The 12,998-nt window shown below is 36.6% G+C and overlaps 1 protein-coding gene across 4 annotated transcripts in view; it reads right to left on the reverse strand.

The window, feature by feature from the left end:
• Positions 1-2,020: 2,020 nt before the first annotated feature.
• Positions 2,021-12,998, reverse strand: part of RNF180 (ring finger protein 180) — a 73,332-nt gene continuing 62,354 nt past the window's right edge. For 3 of the 4 annotated variants that reach the window (XM_085042192.1, XM_085042188.1, XM_085042189.1), the window contains one exon: positions 2,021-4,775. In XM_085042192.1, the coding sequence (XP_084898318.1) occupies positions 4,573-4,775 (203 nt within the window). In that variant the 3' untranslated portion in view covers positions 2,021-4,572. The remainder of the gene's footprint in view (positions 4,776-12,998) is intronic. The other variant, XM_085042191.1, reaches the window with a different exon arrangement.

A 12,998-nucleotide genomic window follows, 5' to 3' on the forward strand; every position in this document is an offset into this window, starting at 1 on the left:
GTGGTCCTTTTTTACCCTGGGCTTCTTGGTGGTAGGGGTTTATGTCATGCAAAAGTCTTTCTGTGGTAACTGTGTTTGAGACAGGCAACAATGATCTTTAAGTCCTTACACTAAATAAAAAGCTAAATAAAAGGCATCTCTAAGGAGAGCTGGGTGTCTTGCTCCAGATCCAGAGCAATCCACAGCATGTATTTCCTCCTTCCTCACCTGCCTGGTTGGGCTCAACACTAGCAGATACTCTTGATGTCCTACCTTTCTTTTCTGTTCATCTGAGACCTGGAATTCCCCAGAGGGGAGTGTGCATTTCATAGTTATGATGTTGTCAGGATAGCAAAGAACAAAAGATGCTGAAAACACATCCACAAAAGCAACACTTCATACCATCTGACAGTTACTTGTCAGATGACAGCTACAATAGCTACTCTTACTCCCAGACATTCATGTTATCAGCAATAATTTTGCCTCAAATGACAAAACAAACCAAAACTCTGGTTCTTCATTCTTTTCCATCTCAGTATCAGTAACTGAGGCTGTTGTTGACATGTGATAAAAACATGAGGTGTGTATGTAGAATACTGGAAAAAGCTTAACTTGGATCTGAGCTGTCAGGGTCTAGTCTGTCTTAAGAGCTGGTCTGTCTTAACAGACCTATGAAAGTCTTTGAAGATAGATAAGAGGAAGTATTTTGCTGATGCTGCAAGAAAGCAAGCAGCTGGCCAGAGAAAACTGGATCTTGCCCAAAAGTAGAAGATGACTTGTTGGCCAAAGAAAACAGGAAATATTGCCCAAAAGTAGGGAATTCCTTGCTGGCCAAAGAACACAGGAAATATTGCCCAAATCAGTAATCTGCATACACCAGTCATATAGTGCATGCTTAACTTTGTATCACCTATAACCAATTATATAATCGCATGGCTCGTGTACAAACCATATGTAGAAGTTCCGTGTCACATGTACGGAAGGTAAAAAGCTTTAAAAGAAGCACTGCTGAAGAATAAAGTGGGACAATTTTCTGCATCACATTGGTGTTACATCATACCCGTCTCACATGGATTAATTAAACCCTGACACTGAGCTTATGTAGGCAGACTCAGAGCCATGAAAGAATCCATTGTGCTTCACAGTAGCTACTCCCTGAGCAGCTACTGCTTGGGATTTTTAAAAAAAATTGTCTCATGAGAGAAGCAAGATGACTGGACCTTTGAAAGGTAAGGGAGCTACAAACATACCCACTGATAGGAAAAAAAATCATACACTTCTGAGTATGGACCAAGCTCCTTTGCCTTCCTGAAAGTGAAACTTAACTCTTGTCCTGTATTTCTGCTGTCTTCCACAGCGAAATGGTCTTGACTATCAGCACCAGTACTGAGTATTGTCTTTATTGGAATGTGTTAAGATCCAGACCATACCCCCAGATGATTTCTGACAAAAGCTTCTTGCTGCCTGGAAAAGCACTGAAACAACAAAAGGCTGCTAGTATGAAAAGAGTTAATCAGAGTAGTGAAAAATTCAGCAAACCTTAGCTGCACCCTAAGCAGAAGCAAAAAAGATATCAAACAAGACAATGACTGGGAAAAAAATCAATTCCCCCAAGCAAAATCTAGTGAAATTACTGCAAAATATTAAAAACAACTCAATTTTTTTTGGCAAACATTTTAATACTACGGTAGGTAAGAAATACAAGCTTGCTGATCAGGATCAATTTAACCAGAAAATCGCCTATAAAGGACCTGCTTTTGGTCCAAGACATATCAACAGCATTTTTCAGCAGACTTCAAAGAAAACCAAATCTGAGCCTTTGAATTGTTACTGCATTTTTACAAAATTATTTATCTCAAAAAACCCCAATACAGAACAAAAAGAAAGTGCATCGCCACTCTATACCTTTTAGGTATTTTCCTATGGAGGAGGTGTCTAGAGCTGGAGTAGTCTTCATTACATACCTTTTTAATAATTTAAAAACAACCTTCTTCTGGAATTAATAACAACCCATATGAAGTAAAACAATAAAGTAAAACAATATAGCTCAAGAAACAGTTTATTATTTAGGCCTTGAAAAAAAGTAGAGTTAAACAATTAAAAATTCTCTACAAAATTGTGAGATCTTCTAACTTTAGAAAAATGTAGCCACTCTCAGTCATCGGTTCTTGTCAAAAATGTACAAAAGAGGCCAATATTAGATTAGATTTTTACTCTTCTTTTTTGTCTTTTTCAAATAAAACCATGGTAACATGTTATTAAAAATGATGTAACTTTCTCTTATATAACCAGATAGCATCTATATTACATTTCTTATGTCTCAATATATTTTGGAATATTTACTGAAGCATATTGCTTTATCAGACATCTTGGTTAAATTTTTTTAAATTGCATTGTTACTGGAATTTTAGACTATGTCAGCTAAAAAAAAGTAATTTTTCTTGACATTTTTTTATTTCAGGTTTTTTATGAGATCAAAAGGTAGAAGCAATTTTGGTTTAACAGGTGAATTGGTCCCTCTCTTTGCTGACACATGAGCAGTAATTTCTTAAGTTTAGAGAGGCAAACAAAAATTGCCATTATAGTCCCAGTCCTGGCATATATGAGAGAAATGTTTAAAGGTACTGATAATATTTTAGCATACACACCCACACATCCGCATGTAGCAAAACATGAGCCTATGACTTGCACTCCCGTGCTTTTAAAAGACTTTCACCAAATGCTTTATTACAGCCTTTAAACTTTTAAAACATTATGCCTAATGCCATTAACAACAGAGCCAGTCACCTTTAGGTTGAGACAAAGTAACTAAGTGGATAGTTACTACAAAAATGCATTTTTGTCACAACTATGTGGTGAGGGTGAATTTCAATTATTACATCTCATTAGATTTGCACATATTAAAAATAGATGGCAAAGATTATTTAGTCTAATCAGTGTAGTTTAGACTTGTAAATTCTAATTCTACTCATACATTCTCGAAAAGACAGTTTTAGGCAGCCTGTAAGAAAAGTAAATATTAGTAGCTGGTTTATTGCTGGTTTTCAGATTAAGCGAAAGTTTCTAGTCCTGATCCCTTCACACACTGTAAGAGGCTGACCATGCTGGAGCTGCTCCAGTAAAGGAATATAAGCTCATGCTTAATAAAACCCTGATTTCATTCCATCACATTTGGCAGATGGCACCTTCCACAACACATTTCTCCTTGTTCTCTGCTAGAACAGGGGAGTACACCACCTACTGAAAAACCACAGGTCTCCTACACAAGTTTTGATACCAGAGGGACAATATACCTACACTTACACGCTCTTCTAGTTGAAAGTACAGTGTACTTTGAAGGGTCATGCCATTAGAAATAAAAACTTCCTTGTACTTTCCTGAAAAGTAAGACCATGAACTACCTTGTGCCATTCTTCAGCACCTGATTCCCATATTAGTTTCTAGTATATTTTTCTATAATTTAATAGATGCTCTTTCACTTGAAAATACTGTGTAAAGCAGAAGTCTGGAATGATTGTTGAACTGGCTGCAGTTTGGTATTGCAATTCATCAATCTGTTTTTATAGAATAACTATAAAGTGCTTTAGAATTGTTTCACATGAAAGGTGCAAATAAATACTATGCCCTCTTATGTACTCTCCCATGAGACAAAAAGTCCTGGAGAGCCCACTCTTAAGAGTATTCTCAATTATTATAGCAATTTAATAATGAGATTGATTTCTTACACTAGAGAATGCTTCTATCTACAGTATTTATTTGGGTCAGTGTCTCACAGCATCATAGCCAGCAGGCCTGCTGCTTGCCCTCCATTAGCTGTCTTGCTGGATCCAAACACACTCATCTGGATGGGTAAAAAAGGTACAGTGCCATGCTGGGAATACACACAAAAATGGTCCTCTTATTGTGCAGAACTTGTAGTTGCTAGTTGATTTGCTTTGATTCCTTTTACTGAAAATATGAACTGTCAGCACACTGCAGTATGATTTTTCTTTTTGGTTAATAGCCTCAAAATATCCACAGTGGAATAGTGACAGGTCTATCAGTTGTCAAAATTTTGCGGGATTTGGATTACAGCATTGAAATAGCTCTGATGAATGTCTATATAATGCATGGTGCAGCACTGCTCCTGCTCCCAAAAGATCAGAGTAAAAATGGGAAGCAACTTTATTGTTTTTATGTATGAGGAATTGAAGCACCAATGAGTGAGTGAAGTGCATCGACACAGAGTCGAATGCCAAAATGACTCTATGGATGACATTCTGTTGTAGTGCATAGACCTCCCCTAAAAACTGGGAGTACTTCTACAGAGTAATAATTTTATAAATTAGTGGTAAATTCTTTTCCCATCAAAATCAAGGCAAAACGCCCACTGAATGAAGTATGATGTGGATTTCACATTATATTTGTAACAAAACTCAAGTACTTTGTCACACATAGCAGAAGGATCAAATAGCTTCACAGCATGCTTGATGCAGTCTATTACAATTGAATGACAAAAATGCAATATCAAACATTTACCTTTTTCAGTATTTTTCTAGTCACATTACTGTGGTTCACATGACTGTCATTTTCCTGAACTGTTATTTCTACAGCCTAAAGAGGGAAAAAGAAATAACAAAGAAAACAGAAAACAATAAATCCTATTACCCAGTTGACTGAATAAATGTAGATTATCACCATGTCCATATCAAATCGCCATCCACGGCTATCATCCTCGAAGTCCATAAAGTCCATCCTGTGAGCAGCATGTGGGAAATGCCTTCTTGTTACAGTATTTGTGCGCCTTTGAAAACCTGCTGAAAAACAGACTAGGAGATAAAAATCTTTTTAAAAGCAACCAGATTGACTATGAAAAAAAAGTTAACACTCCTTCCCCCAGTTATTGAAAAGACAAATAGAAGCAGGAAATCTCACACCTCACTGCTAAGTTTCATCACTTTGTCGGACAAGAAGCTATCTGTGGAATTGATTTTGTAAGATTTAAAAAGTAACTCTGTGTTCCATGTCTAGAAAATAATATGTTTGTTGGATTTGGAATTCTCTACTATAGTAAAGTAATGCTATCTGCTTATGTTATCCAGACCTATTAACACCTCTCTTTTGGTGCCTGCTTCCACTGCATTTGACTCAGTGATCTAGAAGTGAAAGGCTCCACATACTGTAATCAATCTCTTCTGTAATTAATTAAGCTGGATTCTCTAAGTCTACTCATCTGAATTCTTCAGTAATCAAAACATATCCAGATTTGTACATACATAGTTAGTTCAACAGCCGAAACACATTTGAATTCCTATTTCTAGAATCTGAGATTCTTTTTCAAAACAGTCTTTTAAATAAATTCTGCTTGCTTTAATATTATGTGCATTATGTTTAATATAATGCATTCCAGGCTAAAATTTAATTTTTAAATCATGTTTGTATGGTGATAACACCTTAAAAATATATAGGCAGATGAAAACAGAGTCAAGTGGAAGCAAAAATCCTGTGACTCCAAGATGGCCTGGGTGTCGTGTCCAAAAGGTCTGTCCTCTTCATTGTTCCCAGACTTCTCTGTGTACTAAGAAAAGTACTATAGGAGCATAGCTCTTCTCTATGTCAAGACATGAGGTTAGAGAAGTATCTGTGCAGCTGTGTCAAACAGTAGGTTGTGACACAAAAAAAATCCTGGGAGCTGTGGTGCAGAGGCAGAAAATCTGTCCCATTCTGATAAAGGACGGTTGTACTCTGGATTTTCACTCTGTTTTCATGTAATGTGCAATTTTTCTGATGCACTCTGTGATAAATTCTGACAAGAAAAATACCTTCAGATATCTGTATCTCCAGCTAGAGTGAAAATACACCACATCTCTTAGCTATCTGCAGATAAAAACTGAGAGCTGCAGAGTTCCTAAAAAACTGAACAGCAAAATGGAGTAAGGGTTTGAATTATGAAATAGAAGACCTGAGGGAGCATCAAATCCCTACTAATGTATTTTCTCCTGCTTAAGAAAGAAATCCTATCATACAGGATTTCAGTCCCCAAATAAAACAGTCCCCAAATAATTTATGCACGGGCATGTATTTGTGAAAAAATGTATTTTATTTAACTTCCTTGCACATGCCTGTGTTGCTATACTCTGAACAAGAACTTCTCCTCAAATCACATGAATATGCATGCATAGAGCCAGCAGAGTCTGGCAGACTGTTAGTGGGAACCTGTTACTAGATAACAAAAACAATGTTGTGTGCAAATCACACTATCATATGCACCAAAGCGTGCAAACCAAAAAGGATTTTCACTACAGCATCAGTAGGCATATCTGTTGCATGTGTCCCTGCCAGATTTTGCAACCTTCTGTTGAGGCACTAGCAAAACACAAAAAAGCCAAAACCAAACCAAACCAAACCAAACCCAACAACAACAAAACAAAAAAACAAAACAAAACAAAAAAAAAACCAAAAAAACCCCCAACCAACCAAAAAAAAAAAAATTCCCAATTTTATAAATTGACCTAATTTTTTTAAACTTGAGCATAGAAGATATCAGGTAGAAAATTTTACTCTAAAAATGCCCCCAAATGAATAATATGCAAGCTACAGTAACCATTTACATTATAAGTGCTCATGTAAAATTAAATTATATATGAACAAGTTTTCTGAGGTAATCAGATATACCAAGGTGCATCATTTTGGCAGTCTCTTCTTTCTCATTACACTCTGCAGCAGATAAGACAGCTATTGAAAAACTGTGAGAAAAAATGTAAGTACAGACCGAGACCTTCCCTTATGTGCCCTAGCAGCAACTGGCGTCTTAGTATGCTAGATCTTTGGAAGCTCTTTTCAGAGCAATGTGTAAAAATGGCATTACATGTGTCTCTGCATGCTTTTGAACCTGATTTCAAACTGACTCCATTTAATGCACTTTGTGTCCCTTGGTGGAGCAGTTTTGGAGCAAATAAATTGTTTTCCTTTCAGGTAAAACTAGAGACAGAAGATGAGCTCTAAGAGCTCTGAAGTGTTCCAGTAATATGCTTCAACCACTAATGGGCATTGAGACCTTGGGATTGCAAGTAAGTTGGTCCACAGGCAAATGTGGACATCTGACCCTGTAGCATCAATTTTTGTGCTCTGTTATGGCTGATATTGCTAATGCAAAAATGCCTCTGAGAGACAGTGAATAATCTTTCCTAAAACATCTTTATGCCATTCATAATTTTACAGACTTCTTGTATCTGTCTTCTCTAATTTGTTTTCCAAACAAAAGAACTTTTTAATTTCCTTTGTATGGAAAAGCTTCTATACTTCAGATCATCCTTTCCACATTATGCTTCACCCTGCTTTATCTTTGTCTGAGATGATGTAATCTAAAATTATATGCAAAACTGGAGATGTGCGATCACCACAAATCTAGAAAATGACATAATATTTTCCATTTTGTTATGATTTTAATAAGTCCAGATTACCTTTTGACTATGGCTGTGCATGAAATGTTTTCAGAAAATTAATCACAGTATTATCCAAACATCTTTTTTTAAATGGCAATAGATAATTTACAGCCCATTACAGTGAATATTTATGCATTATGGAAATGGATAGCTTCTGTGGGCACCTGCTCCACCACCTGACTGTCCTCACAGTGAAGGTGTTTTCCTTACTTGCAATCTGAACTTTTCATATTGCTTAATGCTCATCCTCTTGCCATGCAACCCTGTGAACAGCTGGTCTGTCCTCCTGGTGGTCTCAATATAGGTATAAGGTTGACTACAGATCCTCCCCAAAACCTACCCTTCCCCAGGCTGAAGGAACCAGTTCACTTAGCCTCTCATTTCAGGTCAGGTTGTCTGAGCATCCCATTGTCCCTCTGCTAAACCTGCTCCAACCTACTGCTGTTTTTCCTGTACAGGGGAGGAGGGCAAAACTGCAGTGTTTCAGATGTGGTGTGCTGAGTAGTAGGGGACAAAAGCTTCATCTACAGGTTTTCATACACCATACTTCTGTTCGCAAAGCCCGGGATGCTGCTGGCCTTCTTCACTGCCAGGGCACAGTTCCAGCCCACGTGCAGCTTGCTCTCCATCAGGATGCCCAGGTTCTTTCCAGAGATCTGTCCCCAGGCTGTCAGTACCCAACCTGTGTCATTGCCAGGGGCTCTTCCTTCCCAGGTGCAGGTCTCAGGATTTGTCCTTGTTGAATTTCACCAAGTGCTTTCAGCACATTTCTGCATTTTGTCTAGGTATCTCTAAATGGCAGCCCTCTGCTGAATCTATCCATATGTGCTTGGCTTTGGTGTTCTCTGCAGACCTGATGTATTCTGTAGAAAATGTATTCTGTCGCCTCCTCGAGGTCACTGATCAAGAGAACTGTTAGCTGTCAAGTTCACATTTACTATCATCAGTGAAGTGAGTAATTTAATATCACTATAAACTTTTCCAGCTATATATGTCTCACTTTCCCAAATCACATTTGAATGTTCTGAACTACACAGACTGCTCTGGCATTCTGACAAGGACTCAATTTAGCTTGCTACATTCTCTTTTACACTGTATTTTCCATCTTCTACTTGGGTCTGTGTTTCCTGTTAGGTGCCTGGCAAAAGGGTCTTTGTCTTTTGAAGCACCTGCACTTCTCTAGCCTCCTGTTCCCTCTGAATAGCAGACCTACCACTGAGTCTACCAATTTGTTGTCACTCGCAAACTTCATGACAGCATGGAGGAAAAGAACAGAATGTCCAAGTATTCTATAATTTTTCAAGGACACAGGTGTTTTTAACGCTGCTTTCACAAATGAGGTATTATCCCAAACTTCTTGCACAAATGCCAGCTTTCTCCCATACGCACATCACGAGGCATTTTATTTTGGTTATGCTAACATAATAGCTAAATTGCAAGATTTGCTAGTTAAGATGAGCTGTGAGATTTGTATTTCCAAGAAACAAAAATCACATATTGCCACAGAGGTTTATAAGGGAGCAGCACTTATCCTGTGTGAATGACTGGAGGCATGTCCAACTGACTCTTGATCTCACGCTCCAAACTCTAACTCAGTCTCAAACTCTCCACTGAAACTCAAGTTCCCAAAGTATCCAGTTCCTTCCCCAAACCAAGGTGACTCAATGCAACCACCAACCTTCTCAGATCCAGAGATCCACTCCTTCTGCATGAAAAGCTTGAACCTCCCCACCCTCTTGCATCAGTATTTCAGTTCCACAAACCCATTGTCTCAGAAGTCTTTTTTCTAGAGAGAGACATATCCAATTCCAAACTCTTCTTGCTCCAGGATGCACACCAGAACCTTCAGCTTTCCTATGTTAAAACTTCTACTCTCACTTTTCAATGCCTTTTCCACAGCAAAATTGTCTTTCCAAACCTCCCTCACTATCATGCTCTTACCTTCCTCTCACTTTGTCTCTGCTCTCTCTGCATATTTCTCTGCTCTTGCCCTTCTGATTTCACCCTTGGGCTTTCACTGGCTGACAGTGCCTTATATCTATGTGTGACTAAACTTACATGATAGCCTAAATATATCTCCTTTTCCATCCCCAAGATCCAAGTCTTACTTTCTGCTAGCAGTTGGGCCTCAGAAAACCTGGATGTAAAATATATATAAGGTGGACATAATCATTTTCTGAAACCATTTTTACATTCAGTATCATGTCTTTATTACCAATTATAGGACTTTTGCTGGGCTTTTGGTTTAAGTGTTGAATTCTATGACAGTCTCAGAGAGGTAAATCGTGTTTAAGCAGTAATTTGTGCAAGCATAGTATGTGATTTATAGAACTCACTCTGGATATGATACAGGTGCTTTATGCACATGAACAAATCAGCCTCAATGCAATTTAGTGAGGAACATACAGTAATTACTTTTAAAGGTGCCAAAGAATGCTGTCTAAAAGAGCCTAGATAAGCAACTAGTTACTGTGAAAATCTGAAGAAACCATGTTCTGAAGCATTTCTTATGGGACACAAGACTTGATTCAATAAGCGACAGTCCTTTCTATAAGGCAGAGTGGTTAGGAACCACTATTACAGCTAGATGTCTGTTTTGTGACTTTTATGAGGCATTTAACATGAAAAGAACAACATACAACAGACAAAACTATGCAGAAATCCAAAATGTGGAAGTGCCACTAACTGACATACATTTCATATGTAAAAAAAAAATCTTGTAAGAACTTCAGTCCTACAGGAAAAACCACCAGGCAAACAATGCTTATTGCTGTCTGGTATCAGCACTATTGGCATTTATATCTAAGAATAGTCTCCCCTCTCTTAAAACTTTATAATTCTACATGCATCTGGGAAGAAAATTACAAAAATTAACCAGAAATATACCAAATTGAAAGAATAAAAAAACCCAACCAAAACAATTCATAGAAGTTCCTGTAACAATGGCAATTCTTAAAAATCTTTATTTCATACTGCTCTAACTTCCCATACTATTTTCAAGATTATAAGTTTGATTTTTTTTGTATCCATTCTAAGTTTTTCAACAGAGATATGTAAACAAAATAAACCCAGAATTAAAGGTTATTAACTACAATACATACAAAGGTTATTAACGTCAATACATAAAATCCACACTTGAATTTAGCATTTCTTTGGATCATTTATGGTCAATTCCTAAAATTAACATCTCTCAGGCCTTTAGGACAGAGTGGAGGCAACTTGTAATTTGAAGTTTTTCCTCTGTGAAATACTGCAAATTGCATTCCATCAGAATTACAATTATTTTTACTTGACAAAAAGATTTGACAGTTTTACTATGGATAGGAAATAAATATAAGATCTTTTCCCATTCATATACAGCTTGTCAGATTTCAGTGAGAATTATTTATAAGTGAAGCTTTTGCACATTCCTACCATTAGTTTGAATTTTAAGAAAAAATATAGCACATCTCCACCTGTTAACAATGACATTCAGAATGCCAAGCAAATAAACAAATAAAAAGTCTAAAGACAGTTACCTCTTGCTGTTTTATAGCTAAATAATTAATTTTTTACCAATTAAAATACAAGACACGAAATTAGTTTGCATATCTCAACAAACAAGCAGATTGTTTGAGAAGAAAATGAGTAAGTTTAAAAATTAATGGCAAAATCCATAAAGCCACATTAAATGCATGCATACACATTTTACATTGGATATTATCCATAACTAAAAATTTCACTCATTAATTAAATAAGAAATATATTTACCAATTTTATGAGAATTATTCAATGACTACTATGTCCAGTCCCTCTCACAAATTCAAAGAAAAAGTAAAACAACTTGTTATTTCTGTCTTGGGCTGCTTATTTTCCTGAAAATAAAGAAATCAAGAAACAAGAGGACTGTGGGAGGGTATAATGAACTTAGAAAACATGCTCGGTCTGTGATTATTATCACAGAAAACATAATAATCTGTGATTATTCTATAATTATTAACACTCACAAATAGAAGCCAATTGGCTAGCTTAACTGCTAAGATACATACTAAAATGGGAGTAATTTATCCATATGTCACAGTATAAAAGTCACTTGACTTTGGAAGACTTGAAGGAATTTTGGAAGCTAGTCAGCAAGCAGATTTTTTTAAAGTAACTAGATGAATTACCTGTTTGCTTATTTTTAAGTAAATTTTAGTGAAATATGATTTGATCTATTTTACCATCTACTTGACATGCAATGAAGCCAATTAACTATTTTCTCTTAGGACTAAATCCATTTGCCTGTCTCGTGAACAGCCGCTCCATAACAACACATCATCAGAAAAAGCTGGGCTTAGCAGCTCAGCCTTAGTGGCTGGTCATAAAACCACACTTGAAAAAGATGACACAACCAAGATAAACTATAATTCACAATGTAAAAACAACCCAAAAAGCTCAAGCCTTAAAACAAAATGTTTTATTGTCTGAAGCTGAGAGAATTGACATGTTAATATTCTGTATTGTGCTTTGCTCCAGCTTTTATCTTCAACAAAGGATGACAGCATTACAAAGTTCTGGAAGAGGTCGAGCACTGTCACTTTTATCAAATGTGGTATCAGCATTTTTCTTCAGTGATTTTGGAACAATGTTAGCTGCTCTACCTTAGCTTAGGAAATGTACTGACTGCTCGCTTTGTACCAGCATTTGACTTGTGCATTGCAATTTGAGGTAGCACTGAGGAAACCAATTAAACACACAGGAGAAAGGGAAATCCCTATTTGGGGTGTATAAAGAAAATGGTAGTTGCCTTTGATAGTATTTTGTTATTGGTTTGCCTTCTTTGTAAGTGTATTTCCAGGTAGTGAATCATTATGTAGGTTGAAATCCTTTATCATGCAGTTTCACGGAACAGTTTGTTAAGGCTGGAAAATGAAGGGCTAACCTAGTTGTTGAATAATACACTGGTATTTTCTCATGTTTGGCTCTCTGGTGGGTAACCCTCTGCCTGAAGCTCTCCTTTAAGTTGCATTTAATATTACTATTTTATATTACTAACTTGATTAACACTTAAAGGTATTAAAGACAAAAACTCTTATGTTATATAAGAAAGTAACAAATTCTGGCTGTGTAACACCTGTCAAGAAAGCAACCTTGTGAAGGAGGAATTACCTGAATGTCTTAGCTATGTGTAGTAGCCGAGGATATATGACCTGGTTTTTTTCTGTAATTAGGTAGCTGTCTTACTTCAGCTCATGTACAGTACATGTCAGGGTTTGTTTTGCACAGGGATCTTTGCTGCTAATTTCACATGACAACAAGATTATGCAGCTTAGTGCACAGTGGAAACATAAAGAAAAGGACTTTGGTTTTTCTTTTCTGATCTGTAAGTTAGTAGAACTTGTCAGATTAATCTGAAAAAAAGACACTGTGATATATATTTCAGGAATATAAATAAATGTTGAATACCAGTGGACACTTTTGGAAAATTCCTTACAGAGAAACCTAAAAGTCCTAGTAATTATTGAATTATTGAATAATTTGATGTAAGTAATTTACTGTCACATTCTCTTACATTCATATATGGAGCCAGAAAAAGGCTCTGTTTTTGCATACTAGATTGCAAAAAATAAATTT

The sequence above is a fragment of the Lichenostomus cassidix genome, chromosome Z, assembly GCF_008360975.1.
Source record: "Lichenostomus cassidix isolate B80296 chromosome Z, HeHo_3.0, whole genome shotgun sequence".
NCBI classification, from domain to species: domain Eukaryota; kingdom Metazoa; phylum Chordata; class Aves; order Passeriformes; family Meliphagidae; genus Lichenostomus; species Lichenostomus cassidix.